The sequence below is a fragment of the Clupea harengus genome, chromosome 17, assembly GCF_900700415.2.
Source record: "Clupea harengus chromosome 17, Ch_v2.0.2, whole genome shotgun sequence".
Taxonomy (NCBI): Eukaryota; Metazoa; Chordata; class Actinopteri; order Clupeiformes; family Clupeidae; genus Clupea; species Clupea harengus.
The window spans coordinates 9,618,206-9,644,282 of NC_045168.1; the positions used below are offsets into that span (position 1 = coordinate 9,618,206).

The following is a 26,077-nucleotide window of genomic DNA, read 5'->3' on the forward strand; positions in this document are numbered from 1 at the left end:
TCTGCTCCTCTTCCCAAACCAGCCTCAGCGTTTCCTCTATCTCCTCCTCCTCTTCCCAAACCAGCCTCAGCATTCCCTCTATTTCCTCCTCCTCTTCCCAAACCAGCCTCAGCGTTCCCTCTATTTCCTCCTCCTCTTCCCAAACCAGCCTCAGCGTTCCTGCTATCTCTGCTCCTCCTCCCAGGTTCATATCCTCTGCGCTGCAGAGATGAGAGCCGGCTGGGAGTGCTCGCCTTCAATTTAGGTCAATTCAGTGGCCTACTTTAGCCTAATTACACATGGCAATGCTAACAAGACCCCACTAACGCTCCTCTCTGTTTGCACTGCCAAGGCTTTGGAAGTGTTTGTCTGCTGAAGAATTTCTTTTTTTTTCACTCTCCTTATTGCTCGTCACAACTATTCAGACCCAAATGTGTGTGAAATCGTTGCTTCTTCATTAAATGCTCCCAAAACTAACAGATTTTTGGGAGGATTAATAAGCAGCTGTCTGTCTTGAGCGTGGGTGGCGGAAGTGGAAAAGTGGGATTAGAGAACCCATCTGAACCAGACTAATATTTTGCTACAATAAATGCTACATGTGAAAGCTAACATAACCGGTGGGCTGTGATACAATGATGCCACAATCGACTAAGTGGAAGGAGGGGTTAGTGTCAACTTCTTCTGCTTGAGTGCTTCTGTGACCCCAATCAGTCAGACCCCGGTACTACTTCTCAGTCTAACATAGCCACCTGTTTCAACTTGCTCCTTGGAGACGACAGCCCTTTCTTTACGCACAAGGCCAGTGGACTGAGTCTGCCCCTTCAAAGCAGCAGTCTGTTAGGATTCAAAACACGAGAAGCAGGAGGCATTTTGGTGCATTTTAATAGCAAACGTTTATTTCAATATTCAGACAACATACAACGGACTCTGTCTAGACCCTGGCGTGATGCACATGTGCAGGTCCACTGGTCACATGGATGGATTGTGGGGGATGGGCGGGGGGGGGTTCGCCTCTGACACGATTGGATTACAAATCAAATAGAAATACAGTGTGTTGTTGCGCACAAGACCGACCCACTCAGGCAGAACCTAGGGAGAGTTGAGTCCAGCCCAATACCCAACCTGGGGCGGAGACGGCTCGGCATCCACCTGCTAGCCGCTCCCTCTCTCTATCTCTCCCTCCCTCTGCCTCCCTCTCTCTCTCTCTCTCTCTCTCTCTCTCTCTCTCTCTCTCTCTCTCTCTCTCTCTTTCTGAGAGGATGAACATTCACAACTGAGCATGTATGCAAATAGCCAACCTCCCAGAACCCCTTGAGCTCCGTGGTCCAAAAAGCCCATCCTTTGATCATGGTGTTCATAACACTCCCCTCTCTCTATACACATGGGCTACTCCTCCTTGACTTAAAAGCAAATTATCTACAAGGATTGTCAAAGGCTTAATTACATATAAAAGGAACATGCAGACTCTATAGATGATTTGATTAATTGGGTGTAATAGAGTAGCGTTGTATGTAGAAATACTGAAAAACCACACGTGTTCCCTTTTAAAAGTCCCTTTGGCACGGATATGTACATCATATAAAAAAGTAGCAACAATGTTCGAACCTTCTTGCTGATAGTTTACAGTCTCCTCTTACCTCTAAATGAAGGCTGAAGTCAAAGAAATGTTTTGATTTTGCAATACACTGAATTTGGTAAAGCAATACAGAGGAACAAAGGGAAATAAAAACACTCTGTCTTAAACATCAAATAAACAAAACATCCAATAAAATAATTGACTGTCATAAAGTCATTGATATGCACATTGTAACTGAATAGTGTTGAGAAATGACTATAATCGATATCAATTAATATTAGCACAAACATCAGCAATTGTCACTTCAACGAAAAGGTTCACATTAATAAAAAAGCCCAGTCCTCTGAAGTCCAACAGAAAGAGTGCTAAAAGGTTTCGGAGGACAAGTAAACATCTCCAGTGTTCCACCATCTTATGTTCTTGTGTATCTGCTGGGCTGTAATTTGGGCAAGCAGTGAATACAACAACCTGGAATTTGGCCTTGGCTCAGCCTAGGGCACACTCACAAATACACACACTCATACATACAAACGCACATACACACACACACTCATACACACACACACACCCATACAAACACATACAAACACACACATACACAACAGGCATAATATTCAAGAAGGTCTGGCTCACAGCAAAGGTATGCAGTGATAGAAACAGGAAGAGAGAGGGCCCAACAAAAAAAGAGTGGGATAGAAAGAGACAGTGGGTGAGAGAAAGAGAAAGCGATAGAGAGAGAGAAAGAGAGAGAGAGAGAGAGAGAGAGAGAGAGAGAGTAGCAGGCCTGTCAAGTGTCCTTAAGCTGTAAAACAAAGATAATAAATTGAGCCACTCAAATTAAAGCTGTTTTGACAGGTAAGAGCTACAGAGAGTTTTGGGTAATTACGTTCTGTATGTTAGTTACATTTTCAAAAATAATGGTCATTATATTGCAAAGTGTATAAAATGAACACATTGTGCGGATTATAAAACATTTCCATTATTGGCTACAGTTAAGTATTCTAAGCACTTATGGTCATAAAAGCTTCTCACAACAAACACAGTTTTTTTCTGAAGAGTGCACAGCTAAAAATACAAAGTTTATGTTTCAATTTTTCAGGTTTAGTATTTTTTTCCCTTCTCCCACATAGTGTTTTTTAAACCAATAATGGTGGTGTAGCACCAGTTTTAGAAATATTTACATCGTAAAGGAAAATATCAAACAAATAAATGTTACACTTGTAGTCCTTAGAGAATAACACTGATGCATGGGGACCTACTCTTGGGGCAAGGGGAAAGAATAAAATAAACATTTGAACACTTCCGCCATCATTGACTTTCCTAACCTTGGCACAAAGATGAGTTCCTTCTCACAGTGGTCATATGTACCAACAACCCAAAGAGTGACTAGGGAAACAGCGTCCTATGTCATTCTCTCAGTTTAGAGTAAACTTCACAACACTTAAGTTTGTGCTTTATGTGCGATTACATATGTACGATTTATAAATATATATATATATGTATATATATATATATATATATATATATATATATATACATATATATATATATTTATAAATGACCAAAAAAAACATGCACATAACAAAATTATAACTATACCTAAACGTGAATACAGTTGTGAAGCTAATCCTACCAGCAGCTTGAGGCTTCACATGAATGCAAAGAGCTGATTCCTCATCCTTCAGATGTTTGGGGGGGGGGGGGTTCTCTGTCAATCCCAGCAGCAAATCTGCTTTTTCAAAACAAGAAAAACAAAACAAAACAACAACAACTAAATGCCACGCAAATTCTTTGGGAGCAATGTCCTACTCCCTGGGAACTGGCGTGGAGGAAGTCCCCTTGTAGAAAATGTTCCGGGCGTTATCGGGGCTGTTGCTCCTCTCGGGGATGAGGATGAGCTTGCCTTTCCTGCGGAGCGTGGAGTCCCGGCTGGAGGCCACCGACAGGCTCTCCGAGCCACTCAGGCCCCCGTCCCCGCTGCCCTCCAGCGGGGTGACCCGGATGGTGGAGATGCCCTGATGGAGGTGCGGGTGGGGATGGGGGTAGTGGTGGTCGTTGACAGAGCCGGTGCTGATGGTGGTCACCGTGGAGATGGTGGGCACTGTGGGGACAGCGGCCGGGATGGGAGCGTGGCCGCTGACCCTCTTGATACGGTCGGCTGAGCCGTAGCCGTCCCGCAGCGATTCCGAGCTGCCCGAGTCCCTGTTGAGGTCGTTGAGCTCGAAGGACTGCCGCAGGCTGCCCTGGGACTTCCATGTCCACGATCCGCTCCCAGGGCCACTCATGCTGCCATCCGGGCAGGGGGCCTGCATCGTGGACCGCGTGTCCTCTGGGTGGGCCTCCACCCGGATGATGGTCCCCTGGCAGCTGCCAGCTGTGCTGCCAGCAATGCTGCCAGCAATGCTGCCAGCCGTGCTGCCCGCCGTGGGAACGCCTGTGAGTGACCCGGGACCTGTGGAAGTCTCCTGCTGCTCCTGCAGGGTCTTGTAGCGGAAGGAGTTCCCGCTGCTGTCGGAGCTCTGCGAGTTGGAGTGGAGCAGGCCCTGTTGCTTGGACATGGCGATCACCTGCATGATACGCGGCTGCCCGTTAGTCCTAATGCTGCCGCCAGCTCCGCCGCCCGCCGCCACACAGGGCATGGAGGACGACGACGACGCGGTCGACACGGCGACGCCCATCTCCGCCGCCTTCTGCCACTTTGCGCGGGCGGCGGCGCTGGAGGTGGGCGAGCCGCAGGCGTTCTCCTGCGTCTCCTCAGGGATGTGGACCAACTGCGAGGAGCCCGGCCGGGACTGCATGGAGACGCGTGCGCCGCCCGTGATCCCGCTGGGATTGGTGGGCAGCGTGTTGCTGCCGGTGGCCATCTTGAGGTACTGCGCGGCGGGGCCCTGGTGCAGCTGGCTGGGGTGGAAATGCTGCAGCTGTTGCTGCAGTTGCTGTTGCTGCTGCTGCTGCAGCTGCTGCTGGAGAAGCTGCTGCTGGAGATGCTGCTGCTGGAGATGCTGCTGCTGCAGGTGGAGCAGTTCGCCGTTGAGGGCCTGCGGCGAGGGCTCGGAGCTGCAGCGGCCGTCCATACTGCGCGAGGGCGAGGGTCCGCACCCGCCCGGCGCTTCCATGGTCTGCAGCGACATCTTGCGGCTCTCGTTCTTGCTCTTCCACTGGGACAGCAGCTGCTTGGAGCGGCTGGAGTCCATGGAGGCGTGGTAGGTGGCCGTGCGCCGCGACACCTCCTCGCCGGTGCCCACGTGGGCGCGGGGCAGCGTGTTGCTGAAGGTCACCAGGCTGTCCTTGCCGAGGGCGCTGATGGGCGAGATCACCTCCACGTCGGCGCTGGATCGCTTCAGGCTGCCCATGGAGCCGGGCCCGTGCGGGGGGCCGCCGTGGTGGTTGCGGTGCAGCGCGCCCTCCGAGTGTGACGTGGACATGCCGCCGTCGTTGCTGTGGCTTCCGCCCATGCCCACGCCCACACCCTTGGCTGGCAGGTGGCGGACCCCGGGTCCAGCCCCGGCCTCGTGGCCCTGGAAGGCTGGCAGGGTCCTGGGGGGGCCTCGGAGCGGCGTTTGGGAGCGGGACTCATCCTCGCTGGGCTGGAAGTTCCCCACAGCATACAGACCCTACAGAGGAGGACTCAGCTTTGAGTTCGGAGGTGATGGCACAACTCTTTTCAGCTGATCATTTCAGCTGAAGGTAGAAATGCATACAGATAGATAATACTGTGGCACAGAAAATGCTAATCATTGACCTAAAGATCAAGCGCTTCACTGTGCTTAATGCTAATCCAGCTCCAAATATAGCTCAGTGGTAAACCTCCATTCAAACCTCTGTCAGGTCCAAGGCAAAGCATAATGTTGATGGAACACAGAACCAACAGGTCAGCTGTTATTCTGCATGTTAACTACTATCTATAGTATAACCATATTTACTTTATAGCCTTATTCCATAAAAGCAACCAAAAGCTCTAACGTTTACCTCACCCTAACTAAGAGATAATGAGAAGAAGTAGAGAGAGAAGGCAGAAGAAACAGAGGAATAGAAATAGCACTCATCAAGCAGCACTCCTTACCAGGTATACCGCTATCCCTCCTCCGAGGATGAAACCCAGGTAGACGTCGATGGCGTGGTTCTTGTATTGGATGATGCGAGTCAGGCCACAGATGATGGCGCAGATGATGAAGGAGAACACCAGCAGAGGCTTCAGCAGTTTAGATGAGTCGGTCAGCGTGCTGTTAAAGTACATCTACAGCAGACCACAGATGGAAGGCCTCTCAGTTAAATACAGTAATCGTCTGTCATGATTACAATCAATAAGGCACAGTTAGGAGGTGATTTCTGTTTGAGATGGTTCAGATTTGAAGTGTTTGGAGTTGAACAGAATCCAAATACTAATCTAGTGTTGAATATAGTTAACGGTGTTAAATGGAATCCATTTGTAAGACTTTTCGTGTGTATGTAGTACTCGTCACAATTTACTGTTTAGAGGGCTTTGATTCATGGATTTGTTTCATAAAATAGACCGTGAACTAATCTGAAAATTGATCAAGTGCATCAACTGTCTGCCCTGTGATCCATGCACTGATCGATTGTTTCAACTGAAAAGTGCTGCAGCAGTACTCACAATCACGACACCAAAAGCCCCTCATGCTCTAATACACAAAATTTAAACCAAAACAAATGAGATCCTTATATGCTTGGAATCCTCTCCCAGCATGCCTTGTTTAAGTAAACCTCCTGTTGTATCACATCCAAGTAGCACCATCACGCGGTCTCTGGAGAATGAAAGGCAGGGTGTCAATTAGTGCGCCAGTGCGAATGCCGGTGCGTGACCCACTGTGAGGACATGCCGTGTGATCGTCTCTGACGAGTGGCGCTTGGCATTGTGAGGTCATTGAATGTGGTCCAAAATACATGAGTCAGCTTTCCGCTCTCTCACTTTCTCTTTTCCCTGCTCTCTCTTTCTTTCTTCTCTCTCACCATCTATCTCCCTCTCTGTCTTTCTCCATCTCCTTTCTTTCTCTCCCCTCCCCCTTTTCTGTCTCCGTTCTGTCTCTCTCTCCCATCCCCCCTCTCTCCGTCTCTGGTTGATCTCTGGCTGTCCCTTCAACTGTCTATCTCTCCCACTCTATTTCTCTTCCTCACCTCACAGGCACTTTATTACTGCAGATTTATTGCAGCGTGTCCGGGGCGACACTGCGATCACCACAACCATTTTCTCCATTATACCATTATAGTTATAAACATACACAACCACCATACTCACCCGCTTGCCCACGTATCCACACGTATTCACACACAGACATCATTCTGACGTGCACTCTTTGCTGTTCACACCTCTATGGTTGTGACTTTACTTCGTTTATTTATATATTATTTGGACCCCTGTATGTGGCGTAATTGAATGTACTGACGGGCATAGGCGGAGATCCCGGGGGGGACGACACAAGTGGTGCTAATTATAGACGTAAAAAAATGTGTTTTTTAAGTGTTGAAAAATCATGTTCCCCCTATTCCTCAAAGTGGTTTGGTTCACATGCTGTTTCCAACGGGCAGGGCTACCGGCAGCTCTGTGTTTCAGTTAATCAGCCCAGTAGCCTACACGGTCAGATTGTCAGACTGTTTCCTCCTCTGTCGCCTGTCGCTGCCGCTATGATACACGATATGAAAAGAGATTTACCTCATTCTCGAACGCAGTAAGAACATGTAAAGAAGTTTTTTTCTAAACTCCATTTACGAAGTTCCAATCGATATGCACAAGTATACATAAGCTTATTAATGGATTGGCATGACAACGTGAACGTTTGCCGATAACACACGCATGCCGGTAATTAACACTAGCTAGCTAGACAGTCTAGGTCACTGTCCTGTCAGGGCAGGTTCATGCTAGTTAATAAACGTAGGTCTACATCTCAGTGCCTCTCCAGATTTGTTAAATTATCTGAAGTTAAATTAATGTCATATTTTTCTGCAGTCCATGAACTATGCTGGTATTGTCATATGGAGTGACAGTGGCGTAAGAGGTAGAGAAGTTGTATTGTAATCAAAAGGTTGCTAGTTCGATTCCCTGTTGAGCTGTTTTATAACTTATTTTGAGCATCAAGTTCTCTTGAACTTTGGACATTATTTGTCTGTGAATAGATATTTCGTGTTAGTACATTTAATGCTGTTTAGATAATTCTAAAATGACTTCGAATTTCTGTTTGTAAATGTGATAAGAGAATTCGGTATTTAGCAGTTTATGCTAGCTCTCGTGAAAGCAATTTTTTCATGTCCCCCCCCCGGAATTACACTCTGAAATTTGACCATGTATTGTCCCCCCCTACAATGAAATGGGATCTCCGCCCCTGCTGACGGGGTTTGGTTGTGATTCATAAAAAGATGAGCAACACAAATACACTGTTTATCCTGAATGACGTGACCGCCATTGATTGGATGTGACATGAGTCGAGAGGAGGAGGAGACAAACAGATGAGAAAAGGACAAGGATGAAGGGAAGCATGAAAGGAAGGGAAAGCGAGAGAGAAAGAATGACAGTAAAAACACTAAGGAAGACAGTGTGAAGGAGAGACAGCTTGAGAGTCCCAGACACACACACACACACACACACACACACACACACACACACACACACACACACACACACACAGACAAAGCCAATGTGGAAGGAAAATAAGGAGTAAGAGACAGGCTAGAGTGAAACAAGACACACTAAGAAATTACATATCAAAGAAAAGGGAGATTAAAAACTCCATGCATAAAGATAAGGGAACAAGACAGAGAGTGACAGTGCCGTTATAAAGCACACACTGAAAAAGAGAGATGGAGAGAGTGAGAGATTGAGAGAGAGTGAGAGATGTAGTGTAGAGGATAGAGAGTGAGACATGAATAGAAAGGGTTGAGAGAGAGAGGGGGAAAGAGAGAGTCAGATGGAGCGTCGGTTGCGGTGAGAGTGGTCTGAAGCCGATGCGGAGCTAGGTGGCGTGGGCGTCCGCGCATTACTCACCGAGATGTAGACGGCGGCGAAGGATGCCAAAGTAGCATGCTGGGAGGGGAAAGATTTTCTGAAAGCAGAGAGCAAAAGAGGAATTAAAGTCATGAAGAGGTAAATAGACGGATTTCAAACCATGACTTGTTCCACTAAAAAATAAAAAATGGTTGTGTTTTGTTTATAATTGCGTTTTTGCTACATCTACAACTGATGTAACAGGCTGGCAGCCGGGTGTTTGCAGAGCAGATGGTGCGGGTAAGGTGTGGTTTATATGAATAGAAGAAACAGCTTCTGTAATCTCTAGTCTATCTTAATGTTTCAAGCAGGCCTCATTTTTAGCACAACCTGACTCTCACCCCTTCTGGCAAGCTAAACGTCTTTCCAGATCTGCATAAAGCATTCATTATGCCTTGCAACCACCTCAAGAATGAGGTTTAGTTCAAGGCAGCTCGATCCATTTCTGCGCACCCTCCACTTGGAAACCATGCAAGTGTTTTAGCCTGACAGGACAATTTAGAGTACAGGTTTTGACATTTGGCAACTTAGTGCACACAGACCAAGCAATTCTCAGAGAATTCAATTCCATGTGAGGTTTTTTTCCAATGCATCCCTCACAGTAAGATGTTTCTCCCCAGTGTCTTGAATTGTCAACCCTCCCCCATGCACCTACTGTATGTATCTAATTCTATTCCTCATCATTGATTGTGGTATTAGGTAATGTTTTTAAGCAGTGTGTTAGCCCTTCTGCTGCCATTAGCATGGCCAGTGAGGAATGGACAAGTCAAAACTGGATCCTAGCCAGCCAGTGACAATTCTTAACCACACAGACATTTTGGCACAAGAAGGAGAAGGGAGGGCTGTCTGTTTACCCTTGAAGCTACTGCCACGCTGAATGTTTCCACAGACCCGGATGATATTTAACGCCTGGTTTCATCTGTTTGTTCTGAGTATAAACAAAACCTTGGCTGATATTTGGCATCGTCTCCATGAGCAGGAGCCTCCATGCACCATCAGTGATGGAGGAGACAAACACCTCCTCCCCCTCCGCCTCCTCCTCCGGAGGCAAGCCACGGCCACCCCCCTCTCCATTGGATCTCACTTTCAGGCCGTCAAATAGACAACGCGGCTCACAGAAATGTACTCGTACATCAGATGGACGTGGGAAGGTCTGCCATGACAGCTGTGAGCATCCCACAAAAAAAAAAACATTTGCCCAATCTCATGGACAGACTGGCAGGCGTGTTATAATGTACAGTGCAATTACTAATTCAGCAGCACAGTTCTTTGCCTCAATTATAAAGTGGTTTAGGTTAAAAAAAGAACCTTCTATAAATATGATGTTTTGTGTTGTGCATCTTATCTAAAGTTAAAGTCTCTCTTGGGAACCCACAAGCCATTCAGTTTTTAAAAATGCCTTTTTTTTTACCTAAATGCGATGGTGTCGCTTTCTCTGAAACCTGACCTCATTAAAAAGGGTGGTGGTGGTGGTGGTGGTGGTGGTGGTGGTGGTGGTGATGGTGGGGTTGCTTCAAAAGGCTTCTGCCTTAATCTACAGCTGCTATTCTCAGCCCTGGGGATGCATGGGTGGTGCAGGCTCTTATTAACGCTCACGTACTGACACCAGGCAGAGATCTCAAGCACTGTGTAATTTGGAGCACATAGTGGGGAGAAAAGGATTTATGAGAGATGGCTTGATACTCCCTTTTCACCCAAATTCACTCCCTCCTCCTACACAGTGAGAACTAGCCAGTGAAATATTTTTTGTAAAAGTATTTCCAGGCCCGATAAGCTGCTTGTATGGTCTATTCATTCTGTCGGGGGCTATGACATCCCTATGGGTTTGACCTATCACAGTGGTCTAATCCCAGCCTGTTAGCTTTGTATGAATGCTCTGTGTTGAATGCTGTGCCACTGTGTGATTTGGGCTTGTGTTGTAAATGGTGTGTGTGTGGACAGCCAGCTCCCAGTTCTTAATACGTTTGAGTTCTGCGCAGTGGCTCGTGCAATTATTGCAAAGGTCAAATGTGCCTGCGTAATCTGATTATGCCATAAAATAATGCTATAATGAGGCAAAAGCAGCTGCTGTGTCAAACTTTTGGCCAAGGAAGGATGTGTAAATTCATCTGCCTCACTCATCAGAATTTTCTATGAGGTCAAAGGTTAGATGTCACAGGTGACCCACCTGCCAGAGTTGATGACGGCAGGGTCGGCTCCGGAGCAGATGTCGTCCATGATGTAGGCGTTCTCGTCGCAGGAGAAGTTGAGGCTGGTGTAGTTGGGCTTGCACACAGTCAGGAAGTACGGGGCGTGGTAGCCTGTGGCCAACTGGATGATGTCAGTGATGAGGGCGGTGGCACAGAGGCCAAAAACATGGACACCTGCGTGAGACACATACACACAAACCCACATTCAGACACACACACACACACACACACACACACACACACACACACACACACACACACACACACAGGTTTAAGCACAAGGCCATCTTAGATCAAAGCCAAACACTCCATCCTAACTCTGGCTCACACACACACACACACACTGAAAGCCGACCTACCCACAAACCTGACGGCCCGGCGTATGTAGGAGTTGAAGTTGCAGCCGGCGGCGTTGATGTCGGCCTCGGCTCCGGCCCCATTGTGCCTCCTGGATAGGCAGCAGAACAGAATCCCCTCTCCGATCATTATCTGCGGACAGAGAACCCGCCGAGTCAATACAGCAGACCCACAGAGATCAGATGTCCCCCGCAGTTCACCAACGCAATTACTTGTCCCCACAGCGTCATTTAATGTGCCCATAATTCGCTCCTAGCTTGCAGCGCTATCTAACCTCATAGTGTTCCCAGGCTGACTCAGATAACTTTTCAGGGTTTTGCTATACTGGGCCAAAGGCTCAGGTTTAAGCCATAGGGAAGGGCCAAGCCTGCTTCTCTGTATGTGCAAATTCAGGGTACTGCAGTTACTTTAAATTATTCTTGTGAGTATGAAGTACGCATGAAAGCTGGCATGAGGTGTTTTAAAGTGACCTTGTAAGCAGGGGACTCTTTTGCTTACTTTAGCATGCAGATTCTTAAATGATATTCTACAATGACCTTGTTATCAGAGCACCCACTTACTTACTGCACTTGCTGGTGTGTGACTTGCACTGTCAGTGTGAACTCATAGAACACACCTGTAATCACGCACAAACACACAGAGTCAAAGTCAAAGTCAAAGTCAGTTTATTGCGGCACAAACAACACACACATGCATTTTTAGATGGCGACACAGGACACACACACACACACACACACACGCAGGCTGAGGTCGCAGTGAATTTTTCCTCTGCATTTTCCCAAACTGGACTGTCCCTCCAGAGCAGCCAGGAGCAGTGGGCAGCCTTTAGGCACCCGGAGACCAAGTAAAGTGATCCGTCCGTCTTGGTCAGGGATGGACAGGAGAGTGTTTTGTTCTTCTGCATGTTTTGTCTGTTGGGGTTCGTAGTGGAGGAAACCCCTTGTGAACACGGGGAGAACATGTAAACTCCACACAGAAAGGCCCGGGAGATAGCCCACCTGAGCACTGAAGGCCTGGGGAGAACCTGCCCCCAGTACCAACAGCGCCCCATGCGGGAACCAAACCCAGGACCTTCTTGCAGTGAGGCGGCAGTGCAAGCACCTGAGCCACCGTGACACACACGTGCACGCACACACACGCACACATACTGTATAAACACACACACACACACACACACATTCTGTATAAACACACACACAGACACACATTCTGTATAAACACACACACACACAAACACACACACATAGACTTGTACAAGCCCACACACACACACAAACACACACACATGTACAAGTACACATATTATTGCTGTTATCCATGCCCTCCACCTGACCCGCTGTCACACCCATCACGTCAGCTCCTTGGAGCCCAGGTGCTGTCTTTGTGCACTTGACATTAAACCCCAGGTCCATAAACACACACAGTAAAAGGTCACTGACAGGCCAAGTCTAATCCCAAGCCATTCTGTGTGTGCACAAGCCTTGCACAGTTTCTTACAGAAAAACCCTGAATTTGCAGTAAATGTCCTTGACTTGACTTTGTTGGCCTCAAAACAGACAGGTGTGTCCTCTGCCATAGAAAGTAGTTGTATCTGAAAGTAGAATGTCTCTAAAACATTCTCACTAATTCAATCAGTTCTTATTTTACTCATCAAATAGAATGTACACACTACAGTCGTCACAGCAAGCTGCTGTTTGTTGATTTGTTGTTGAATTGTTTATTTTTGTGCCAAACTCTGATCCTATTCAGGCATCCTTGGTGTTAATTGGTTGCTGAAATGAGCCAGGCATCATTGTACACTGATGTGGTGCGATGTGCAAGCTGAATCAGCGAGAAAACTTTGTTTTGTAATTAGTCACTCCCTGTAAGTCCAAAAAACTACAGTTTTGCTGAATGCTTTAAACATGGCAAATATGATATATTATAAGACAATATATAAAAGAACATTAACAATTTCCTGTGAAAAAGTGGCTTTGCATGTCTCTAGTGGTTTTGCAGGGAGAAAAAAATAAAATACGGAAAAAAACAGAATTAGTTTTAACATGATGATTAGCAACATGCAAGCACTGCATTTTTAATTCACATACACAGCATTATGCCCAGGTACAATCTGTGACAATCTAAAGAAGAGGGAAGTTGCATGCTGATCCTACACAATGAAGTAAGGAGGAGGAATCTGGGAAAAGGAGTCAGGATCAGGTATGGTCTGTCCTGAAAACTTCAGTTGTGGTAGATTCCACCTGGGACAAGCTATACCTAAATATACCTCTTTTGTTATTATGGACACTTGACTTCTGTGGGCAGCGTGGCCTGGCACAGACGCCATGACTGCGGGGGCTTTTGTGTGGTGTTAGGCTTTGGCTTGGGTGAGGAGTTTAAATCACGGCGGGGGCGCCGGTTTGATGTCAGCAGCCGTCCACGCCCAGGCTGGCGGGGGAGGTGCTAAGGATATAGCTGGTAGACCCTGGCACAAGATGGGCAGCCCAGCGCCACGCCCCGAGGCTCTGAGGCCACTGTGCCCGCCTCCCTGTGCCCGCATTCTCTGCCACTCCTCACAGCCATTCTGCCTGTCTAGCTGATGGACATAAAGATGCTATCCCCTCATCCCCGAAAAATGAGACAACTGGCAGCGCAGCAGGGGGCCAGAGCACCTGCGGCAACCTCCCACCTGACACCAAATCTGTTCCGTAGTACGACAAGCACTCAGAGAATGGAGGAGATTAAATCAAGGGCAGACACTGATGGCAGCTTTAAAATGGAAAATTAAATATATATTACGCCCATGACGTGGCTGGAATAGCAAATGCTCACGGGGGAGTTGACCTTTAGACCCATTTGACCCTATGACAGGCTAGAGGTTGAATGTTAACCAGCAAGTATTATGGCTAAAATCAGGTGCAGTTTTGGAGGAATCCCATCACAGCTCGTCGCTCATATAGGAGGTAAATGAATTATATTGCTGGCATGCTGCACACATTATCTCTCACTGACACTAATTTGACTGTCACCCGTTTTAGTGCCTTGTGATTTTTTTCCAATTAATCCCAATCAGAATATTCTTCATCAGAAGCAATTACATGTGATTGGTTTGAACGTTTCCCGTAATGGAAAAGGAGTACATTTTTAAAATATGTGACATCTGCATTGCGGTGGGATTTAAATTTTACTGGATACATGAGCCACAGATGGATAGCAATAAGAGTGCCACTAAACCCAAAGCAATCCCATCTGTTCTGTTTCTATTTGTGTAACACTTCATTAATGCGTGTAAGATTATATGATTGGTGTAATTAACCACATTTCAGGCACAGCTGCAAATGGTCATTTTGGCTTTAGTATGGTTCTGTTCGTTTTTTTTTTGTATAGGGGCGACTTGCTTGGTACTGTGCTCCTACTGAACGCCATGTTGCCATGATGACACTTTTCTGACCTCGCAATGATGAAGGATCGCTGCCTCTCAGGCGGGTAACGTCACTGAAGCCGGGCAATCAGCTGCCATCTCTGCTGATTCATGACTCAAGATATCACAGCGGTCATCTTAAGGCTGACCACTCATTCATGTGTGTTCTGTCTTTTAATAGCATGCCTGCAAGCCACGTTTAATACCCACCATCACACGCAACCCAACCTTATGTCAGTCTGGCTCACTTTGAGGGTTCTCCTAAACTTACATTCATTTATTCCATCTTGGGCACATTTCTATCCGTGGATGTGTTGTAAATGTTGTTATGAACTGTGCAGATATTCTCACATGATTTGTCTTTTTACCTCAGGGGGATTTCCCTCTGCTGTCCCTGCTCTGCCCATGCTTGGATGGACAGGGATGCTGTCCAGAACAGACCCATACCCTCAAGGCTAACTGTAGATGGTCAATAATTAATATGTATTTGATGAGAGAGGTTCTGACTGAAATAGGGCCTCCACAAAGGGATTTAGTTGTTCTAACTAAAGCCTGATGCTAGGTGCTATGTACCCTCTCAAACTGGCCACAGTGACTGTCCTTAGTGTGCCATTTAGCACATGGCAAGAATTTTTGATGGAGCATAGCATATTTAATTCCAATTTGGACACACACACACACACACATGCAAACAAGACACTAAAACTGTAATGTTCCACTTAACTGGCTATTCCATCAACACTGGCATGTCTCTCCCCAGACAGAGGGAGTTCACACTTCAAAACCATTTATCCCTCCTGTCATTTCCATAACAACAGGCTAATATGCCTTGAGAACTCAGTGGGAATCCGGGTGTGAAATAATCAACGCGTTTCTGCATGAGAGCTCCGCTAGTGCAGTGGCCCTGGCTACCACGACATACGGGCACACACATGCACACACACACATTCACACACATACACACACACACACACACACAAGCATACGCACACGCATACATGCACACACATACACACACACACACATGCATACGCACACGCACACATTCACACACATACACACACACACACATGCATACGCACACATTCACACACACACACACACACACACACACATGCATATGCACACGCACACATACACACATGCAGACACATACATACACACACACACACACATGCATACGCACACATGCACACACATACATGCATGCACACACACACATGCATACGCACACGCACACATGCACACACATACACACATGCATACGCATACATGCACACACATACACACACACACACGCATACGCACACATACACACACATACACACACACACACACACACACACACATATATACACATGCATGCATGTGCATGCACGCACACACACACAAACATACACTAGAACACAGAAATAATACACATTTACAGACAGACCTACATATACTGTATGTGCAGACACATGAAATCATACAAATGCAGTCACATACACAAACACACACACGCACATGCACACGCACACGCACACGCACACGCACACGCACACACACACACACACAAATACCATGCTGCTATTGCCACATTCCTGGCCACCATCACAGACATCTACAATGATGTGAGCAAACAGACACACACAGATTCACAGAATTTCTACAGAGAATAAATAAATAATGCTTTTTGCTACTCTCTAGTCTGTTTGAAAATGGAAAACATTGACCCCTAGCATCTGGCATAAGGGGAAGGACCGATTTACAGTGAATGCACAGCACAAGGGGGGAGGGAAGGCGAGCAAACCATCCCCTCAGCAATGCATGGGCCAGCGTGCGGGAGAGAGGGCCGTTAGGGGCGGGCGCTGAGTGGGCACTCCGAAGTACAAGTCTGCCAGAATGTCATGGAGACCAGCTCCTTGCGTTGCTAGGCGAGCGCTTAGCTAAAAGGAATGCCTTATCTAAAAGCAGCGGTAGAATGCCAGAGATGTCTGAGCGTTTCTCACAATCTCCACGCACTGAGATTTTTGTTGCTGTTTGTGTTTGCCAAGAGAAATGTTGTGTGACTGACCTGAGGGATCCCTCACTGTTCACTGTTTTGTTATAGTAATAGAGCAGGTGGAATGATACAAGGGTTCTCCATCTTGAAATGTACAGAAACACAGTAGGAAGCACATGAAAAGACCCGTTTTATCTATCGATAAGATTGACTTTCTATAAATTAGGAACTCCTAGCTGACTTCGCCTGTCAAATTCACTTCAGATGTAGAGAGAATCTATAATGTAAGCAAATAGGTCAAAGAAATTCCAATCGTGTGCACAAGGCGTCTTCAAAAACCAGAGCATCTCTTCAGGTTCTTCAGCTGTGAATGAGCTTCTGAAGCTACATGACACAAATAGAATAGTATCTATCAGATATTCTGATAGCGCTTCATACAATTTCTGCTTTAATTACAAAGGTGTAATAATCAGAGAAGGACTGTGATATAATATAAAAATAATATAAAAAATAAATTATCCAAAGCCACAAACAGGTCTGTTGACAATCAACCAATCAACCAGCTGTTCAGTAGAACGCACATTGTCATTGGATGTGAATGTGTCAAAACTGAACATGAAGATGTTAGGTCCACAGCTTAGGGGGAAAGGGAACAGATGTATATCGCCACAATACATGAAAATAGTGAATGGTGGTTATGAAATTGCAGAAATATGCATGGCACATACACAGCCTCTGGGTAACACAGAGTATCAGTGCTGCTCATGGCAGCATCTTGCCCATCTGTGAGCTCTTTCAGCCAGACAGAACATCATGCCACTATACTAGGACTGCCCTGGAGTGCCTCCACAAGTACGTTAGTGAAAACAGCCTGCTGAGGTTGCCTGCCCAGTCGCCATTCCTCGATCCAACAGAGCATCTGTGGCATGAGATGCAGTGAGCTATTTGTAGAGTTTATAGACTCCCAGCCAACTTGACCCAATGGTGGGGGACATAGGCCAGTATCCCTGTGAAATATTTCTGATGCTCTCAGAATCAATGACCACGCAAAGATAAGTTGGTCACTGTGATCTATTATCCAAGGCGACACGCAGTATACTACAGACACCAGTGATCATCACATAACTATACTACACGCAGTATACTACAGACACCAGTGATCATCACATAACTATACGCAGTATACTACAGACACAAGTGATCATCACATCGCCTTGCTCTACCAGTTGGATGATAGGAACACAATGCAGTTATGCTGTCAAATCTCAATTTGGTGCAACTAGATAGGTACCTATCATGGCAAGATAAATAAAAAATTGTGAAACACACATTTTTATTTAGTGGCCTTAAAATGCAAAGTGTGGGGGTCTGGGGGGTGGAAAGCTAGGCAAGTTGTTGTTTTCAGAAAGCGTTTTACTGTTTTGATTAGATGATGCTTGTCATCAATTAATTTATCTTCCTGCTACAATATGTAGCCTACACATGTCCACCTTTTATATTGCAATGCTGAGGCCTCAAAAGAGGAAGGTGGGACATTGTTGTAGCTGCACTTGCCACGTTAGTCAACATGTGGTCCTCATCATTCTACAGTAGTCTACTACTGGACCGGACGTTAGCTTGCTGGCTGGCTAGCCACTACAGTGGGCTATTTACAACTTCTAGTGGTCCTCTACCTGCTAAAACAAAACAGCTATCTAAGATGAAACTATTTGCGCTCTACCATGTCTCAAGACAGATTGATGGTTTGGCACTGCTTTCAATAGAGACTTTAAGGACCTCAAACATGATTTGCTACCAAATAAGTGTGGTGGACGGCAACCTAAGCGCTTAAATTCACAGTGATCTTAGGGGCTGATTATGTATTTACTTTATATGTGTCATTGTCACTGGATCATGTTTTACATAACACTGACTTGTCAACGAGTTGTCAACAAATCATCATTTTGACATTTGCTAACTTAAACCTTGGAAGTGATTATTATCTTATGAGTTAATAGGCTAATGTGACATGATTTGTTGCAACCCTTTATTTTGAATATTATGAATGACAGTCAAGTTGACGTGACAATACAGCATGACGCTGATTATTCCAAGCCTGCTGCCAAGCGTATTTCAACTTTAATTGCGGTGGGGGCCTGTTGAAATGATCTTGTTCTGGCCCCGGCATCAAGCACGCCAGCCCTGAATGCAAGCATCACATTTATAACAATATAATACCAATAAGCGGTAATGCTGTTTGGTTTCCATGGTGCATCCCATCTCTGTCACAGAGATTCTGGGGCTGAAGTCTTGGAAGAACGAAACTCATCTAATTTTAGTGGATACAGAACTAAGGTTCTTATATTCCCTCATTTACCATTTACCAAAAAATAAATGCCTACCTCTCTCAAGCTGAAATTAAAATCACTCATAATTAAAATCACTCATAATAAAGAAATGATCATCTGAGCTCATCTACCAGACTGCCCTGAGATGTATATTATGGTTTAATTTCACACGTAAACCTTTTTAAGGTAAGCATGTTCTCAGTGACAGGAAGCTTACCTTAAATTAACCACAGACGCCATCAAACCATGACTCAGAAAGCCCACAGCTTCTTGCTTAAAATACCAGTGTAAGGATAAACAAACCTTTCGCAAATCAGCTGGTTTAGCAGACAGCGTAATGAAGTTTAGCACCAGAGGGTATCTTACCGTGATGGCGGGCGCAGCGAAGGCCAGGCTGAGCAGCATGAGGAAGGGCACAGCCTCGTGCGTGGGCTCGATGTAGGGGAGACTCAGGCTGCGGTCGTTGCAGCTGAAGCCCGAGCGAACTGGCTTGAACATGTCCGTCAGCTCCAGGAAATACAGGCTCACCACCGACGACACCAGGATGGGCAGCTGTCCACACAAACAAGAGTAAAGAGAATCAAGGAACGAAACAAAAAAATCAAAGGCTATATGTTGTTGTTTCTTCCTCCAAAGGGTTTCTGAGACTCCTTTTTCCCCGCTTTGTTTTAAAAATGTCTAAAAAGTTTTATTTGGGCCTGGAGGCCTGTCAGGAATTGTAAGGGGACTGAGTAAAGGGGGGGGGGGGGGGCTTGAAAGTACTCTAAAGTCACGGTGGAGATTTAACAAAACAAGCAGATCTGTGCGCCTGCTCCGGTCTATATGTTGACGGCACAAATGAGATAAGTGTGGATCTAAATTTGTCATTTGTATTATTAAAACGCCCATTCTAAAGAGGGGTCTGCAGCGCAGCGGTTGGTTGTCCCTGCTTGGCCCGGTGGCTTCAGGGGTAGGATGCATGGTTGCACTGATTTCATGCTGACGTGCGCCCTCCCCAAGACGAGTAATTACCTTTAAGTGCTCAGAAAGCAGTGTCTCCCTAGAGATCAGCGCTCGCAGGCGATTGCATTGAACATCAGAGTTTTCATTTCAGGATGAATTGAAAACAGAAAGACCCACAATCCTCGAGTGGTCATGGTGATGGTGTGGGTAGGGGGACGTTTCTGACATGGATGTAAGGGATGCTAATGAGACATGTGCATTATCGATCTTGCACAGAGTAGAGCTCATTGCAGCATACAGCAGGGGTACCACCAACCCAAACAGGCTCTCCTCCAATTAGACAGAACCCTGGTTGTTTCTGGAAGCCTCTGAGCCGACCGTCTCCGAACTGCAGTGGCAGTGTGAGGCCCGAGTTTGTGCCGGCGGGCTCCGCTGTGCAGCATTTCCATATGAGGGCTTAAACGGCTAACAGCGCGTGCGACGGAGCCCCCCCACCACGAGCGGAACAGAAGGACATCTCTTCATGTCGGGAGTGCAGAGGAGCCTCCAGCTGAGAGGGAGAGGAGGCTGGCAGATCTGCCTCTGAAGTCGCAACACAAGCCGCAGATAGTTCGGCACGCTCTGAGAAGAGCGGCAAATATTGCCATTCGTAATTCCACTGGTGACATGGTTGCTTTTGAACACTGCTCTACCACACACACACATGCATAAACACATACACTTCTATGTACATTTCAACACAGGCCAGTAAGGACACACATATATACCCTTACACACACACACACACACACACACACACACACACACACACACACACACACACACACACACACACACACACACACACACACACACACACACACAGACCAACTTTCAGCTTATACATCTTTCACACACATATGTGTAACCTTAGAACTACCTTACATATACACCCCTGTGCCCGCACACACACACACACACACACACACACACACACACACACACACACACACACACACACACACACACACACACACACACACACACACACACACTTACACACATGTGCTCATCAAAATGCATACCATCCGCAAATCAAAATTTCACAGGTCAGCAAATCAGTCTCAAACATTCCTCCTGCTCACCATTAGGGCTTCCATATTCAAAAGATGAAAAGGGGGAAGGAAGCCAGGCTGAGAATACATTATTAAAATTGTGTCATCGCTGCTGTGTGGTTACAGTGGATACAGTGGTACAGTTCCAACTGAACTCAACCTCTAGTGTGTACTGGGAGTGTGAGAGACCATGAGTATACATATGTTGGTATTATTTGGCAATGGCTCCTTTACAGTCTCTCTTTCACTTTCCCTCTCTTCCTCTTTCTCTCTCTCTCTCTCTCTCTCTCTCTCTCTCTGGATGAACAGAGGCTGAACTGGGCATCGTGCTCGCTGATATCCCACGTGTTCGCCTCAGAGCGGAAATATAGGTCAGTGGTAGCACCTAAGCAAACGACGGACTCTGCAGAAATCTGCAAGGTGAAGCAGCTGCTTCTCTTCTCCTCTCTTCTTCTCCTCTCCTCGCCTCCTCTTCTCCTCTCCTCCCCGCATACCTGGCAGCAGTGTAGCCTCCCCACACAACCACTCCACCACCACCACACACATTCCCTGGAGGGCAACTCTCCTTGATTTGATGGAGATTACATTCCTTACGACCACTCTAAAACCCCTCCCCATCAGGTTGAGGAGCAAACTGGCGCCCGCTAACGCCGCAATCTTTCACTTTCATAAACAAGATGGACGTCTTTCTTGGGCGCTCTCTTAAGACACACTTTAAATTCAATTAAATGCTGAGCAGACTTTTGAAGTGCTCGTTCACTTTCCGTAGCGCCGGCGTCCGGCGAATCTGAGGCAACTCTTGATGCTGACACACTTTCAGGGAGCAATTCTCAGAGGGAGCCAGCGCTGAAGAAGAAGAGCACGCGGCATAACATGGAAGAGCAGTTTATGCCACGGCTGTACATAAACGTCCCTCTAATCTCATTCCACCGTATCCCACTTCCAGAGATTACCAAAATGAGAACGTAAGGAAGGAGGGAGAGGAAGGTATGAACAACAGGAGTGACACCGACGCCTGAATAATGGATGTGTACAAATGGAAGGCTGGCTTGTGTTTGCTGCCGGTTATTTTTAGCGGCTCCATCGCAGCAGGCACTGGAGGTGTCCCACTGCTAATGAAGGCCTGCATGCCCGTCTCCTCCCTGGGCACAGTCTCTCATTAGACCCCGCAATTACTGCTTCCCTCCTCTGTGCGGGGCCAGACGAGAGAGAGAGAGACAGAGAGGGACGGAGAGATAGGGGGGCCGAGGGAGGGAGTGAGGGATGGAGAAAGAGAGACAGAGATGGGGGCGGTGGTGACATACCTGGAGTAGCCACGTGTCTAGGGCTTACTAAGCATGTGTTACAATTATGACGCAGGTGAAAGAGTTTGGACTGTTATTTATAGTATGTAAAAAAAATTAGGGCATTTGCAAGGACACTGAAATCCCCCTAAGAAGTTTTTTATCCACAAGGCAACCTTGACCTTTTGTCAACACGATTGTCTAGATTTACAAATCTCCAGGACCCCTAAGCTGTAGGGAAGAGCGCAAATCAAGTGCCCACAGCAAGGTCGATCTTAAGGATACATTTTACATGCTGACATTTCAGGTCAGTCGGCTGCTTCCTTCTCAGAAACTTAGAGCATATTCATGAGCTCACATCCCACGCCTAAGTAAGGTCTTGGTGAATTAAACACGACATCTGTTCAACCTGATTTACAGTGAGCTTCAACGCTCTCCTCAGGATAGCTGGTTTAACCATGCAGCTCTTATAATGGACTGCCTGTTATAAGATATTTCCATACGGATGGTCTGAGGTTCGCCTGAGGGCAGCCGACTCTATTGATCTCGGCGTAGCACCAGCCGGATTTATGAATATCGACACACTTACCTCACTAAACGCCACACATGTGTCCCTTACTCAGTGTCACTATTGATGGGGTATCTTAGGGCTACCCTAGGTGAATGAATGCATAAGTAAGAATGCGTGATTGAGAGTGGGTAAGTGAGTATGTGTGTGAGTGAGTAAGTGTGTGTGTGTGTGTGTGTGTGTGTGTGTGTGTGTGAGAGTGAGTGAGTAAGTGAGTGTGTGTGTGAGTGAGTAAGTGTGTGTGTGTGTGTGTGTGTGTGTGTGTGTGTGTGTGTGTGTGTGTGTGTGTGTGTGTGTGTGTGTGTGTGTGTGTGTGTGTGTGTGTGTGTGTGTGTGTGTGTGTGAGTGAGTGAGTGAGTAAGAGTAAGTGAATGAGAGAGAAGGAATGAACGAATGAGTGTCACCCTGCATGCCTCCCCCTCAGTGAGAATGACCCATCTAAGGGCCTGCTTATCTCACTTTCCTTCACAAGCTTCCTTCCCCCTCCCCTTCATCTCCTCGTCTGAAGGCTTGACTACTCCCCTTCTTTATGTCCCCTTGGCCTATATATGCTCCACTTCCTGAGCGAGACGAGAGAAGGGGGGCAGCACTCCCAGTCAAAGAGCATTGGTTCAGGCCACAGTAAGTGTAGCCTCACACATATACTACTTGTCTGGGGTAATCCTTTCCAAGAGCAACACAGCTTCCTGGTGGACACCAGTGTTATTTTTCTCTCTCAGCATGCAGCCCATAATGCTTATAAAAGCCAAGATATGTAATGGAGGGAGAAAGAAAAGAGCCCCATAGCAAACCATAAACAGCAATGGATGGGAGCTGGGTGGTGTCAATATCAACATAGTAAAACTTATGACCCATCTTAATTGCTAAGGGAAAGATCTCAATACTCCCTTTGTGTTTCATTGCGACACCCTTGGAGGCTGCCTAGTGTCTGAAGCAAACGTGGGAATGAATGGGCTTGAATATTCTCCATCCCCCCCAGAAAAAACGCTGTTCATGAAATAGTGATGATGTTTGCATGGCTTCACTTGAAGTCCCATTCTTCTGCTGTCTCTCCCTGTTGTGATGCATGGTGAATAACGATTCAGGTGGGAGATATGCGTTGTGATCAAAGAACAAAAGTATGCACCTTGACGGGTTTTTTTTATTTTTTTTTTATCTCAGTGAGACTTGCCAGTCGATTGTGGCACTTGAGACTGTGTAAGGGATATAGTGTCATCCTGTCTCTATAACGCTGGCTGGCAGATCTGGTGGAGCCAGAGATAGTCTCCAGGCTCTAGGTGAGCAACACTGTACGATCTTCACATGTAACCTTCACCTTGCTACTTAAATGTTGTCCATTGCCATGCAACAGAAAACACACAGTACTAAACAGAAAGTCTCGGCCCCTTGTGGAACTCAATGCCAACATGTCACTCTAACAACCTCCTAACAAGCATGGCTGCACATGACTGGATCAAACTCCAGATATTTACAACAACAAAGGCCAAAAATGACCATTACTTTACATTGCTTTACATTACATTACATTACACTACATTACTGAATCTCCCCTCCCCCTTTCTCAACACCAAGAAATTCAATTTGGGTTAAGAGCATAGATTCACATGTGGCTCAATGAAGAGCATGACTTCCTAAAATATGAAGCAATCAATGTAAGCATGAAACTAGGGCATATTAGATGTGTAGAATCAATTGGGACAAACATAAATAGCACGCTACTTTGATTTTTTTTCATACTAACATGAAGACAGCCGTTTAGAGGAACACTTGGCCTGAAATGTTACATATCTACATGCTCTGCTAAATAATAGCTAATAAGTAAATGGGTTCAGAAATATCGTTGTTAAACTATAAGTTCTATAATCCTTTTCGCCATGACAAAGGTGTTTCTCTAATATATGTTTTTACTCCGGAACAGGTATTTGTACACATGTATGCACGTATGCATGTATGCATGTGTAAAATGAAAACTAGTCACACAAATTATCACTGATAGTTCTGCAAAGACAGAAATCAAGCTCTTGACGAAGAACTTGCCGTTAACCTACTGTGACACATTTAACCTAATTCCTGACACCATTCGATGATTTCACTCAATGCCGTCTGACTTCGAATGACCAAAGCGCCATCTGTGTGAATTACCGACATCACCATATTAACATCCCTACTCCCTGCAAAACCTTGTTATAGTCATTTATCGACATGAATTCAAAAATATTAGGATGTCAGTTCAACCTACCTCAACAAAATAGAAGCAAGGCAGCAAGGTAACGCTGTCTTTCGTCACCTTTCCTTTTGGTCTTTCTTTCGCCGACATGGTGGCACTTTTTCAGCCCTTTTCACGAGAAAACACCGGTAACCTGTTGTGTGTAAATGTCCGCAGCCACCTTCGTCACGCAATCTCATGCGACGACAACGAATTCTTCTCGCTTCATTCTACAGTCTAGAGACTAGAGGATGGACGGTGCGGTTTTCTACAGCATGTAGAATCAGTAATCACCACCAAGTCTCCGGTGCACGAATCGTGTATGCACGACGCGACAGATCAGAGATGCAGGGGACACAGTCGGTCTACATTCCGCGGTAACACGTTCAGACACTTGGAGCAGACCACAAGGTAAAACGGCTTGAAGGAATGACCACAGATTTTTCCTCCTATCTCCCCGTTTTCCTCCTTGCCTGTCTCTCTTACACTCACCGAACGTGAGAGCTCAGCACTGAAGCGCAAGCGCACAACGCAAACCATGCTGTTCAAATAAACAGTACAGATGACGGCTTCAGCGTGCCGCCTCCTTAAACATTAAAAATCATGCCAATCATCAATAAAGATGAAAGTGACTTGCACATCATTCGAACACATCAGCTTATTACAAAGCTTTGGCGAACTGTGTTGTCACTTGAATGCATGTATGTGAGGGGGAACATTATCACCACACTTTACACAAGTACATCTATAAGCACGCATCCAAACTAGCGTTTTAAAACAATCAGGCAAAGTAATTGATCTCTGACATTCAATCCACTGTTCTGCATTATACATTTGCATCCTCATTAACATGCTCTGTCCTACTTACAGCTCAGATCTTTTCCTCTTCGCCAAAAGCAAGGCACTTCTCACACTGCTATCATATCTACAAAGTCCACTGTGCAGTGATGGCTGTGTCTGCAGCAGTTGAGGAAAATGTATATGAGTGGGTTTGATGAAGGACTGCCACACACGCTCTCCTCAAATTAGTTTATTAGACAGACTTTCTATTTTTAGTGGCAAAGGGGCCAGTAATTACTTTGATTCCCGCTGGTGACAGTAAGTGGGTAGCCGAAGTATGCCTGGCACAATGGGAATAAGAAGACCAATGAGAGAGGCCCAGATCTTTCTGACCA

General features: G+C 46.2%; 1 protein-coding gene across 1 annotated transcript; it reads right to left on the reverse strand.

The window, feature by feature from the left end:
- Positions 1-3,093: 3,093 nt before the first annotated feature.
- On the reverse strand, positions 3,094-25,019 carry LOC105889260 (2-lysophosphatidate phosphatase PLPPR4). Its single transcript, XM_042710271.1, has 12 exons — positions 24,936-25,019; positions 19,176-19,361; positions 11,101-11,230; positions 10,720-10,915; positions 8,553-8,610; positions 5,619-5,792; positions 5,087-5,169; positions 4,577-4,999; positions 4,220-4,456; positions 4,025-4,156; positions 3,706-3,922; positions 3,094-3,609 (listed from the first exon to the last, which is right to left on the reverse strand). The coding sequence occupies exons 1-12, from the start codon at positions 25,011-25,013 to the stop codon at positions 3,361-3,363; spliced, it is 2,163 nt and encodes a 720-aa protein (XP_042566205.1). The 5' UTR covers positions 25,014-25,019; the 3' UTR covers positions 3,094-3,360.
- Between the last annotated feature and the right edge of the window lie 1,058 nt (positions 25,020-26,077).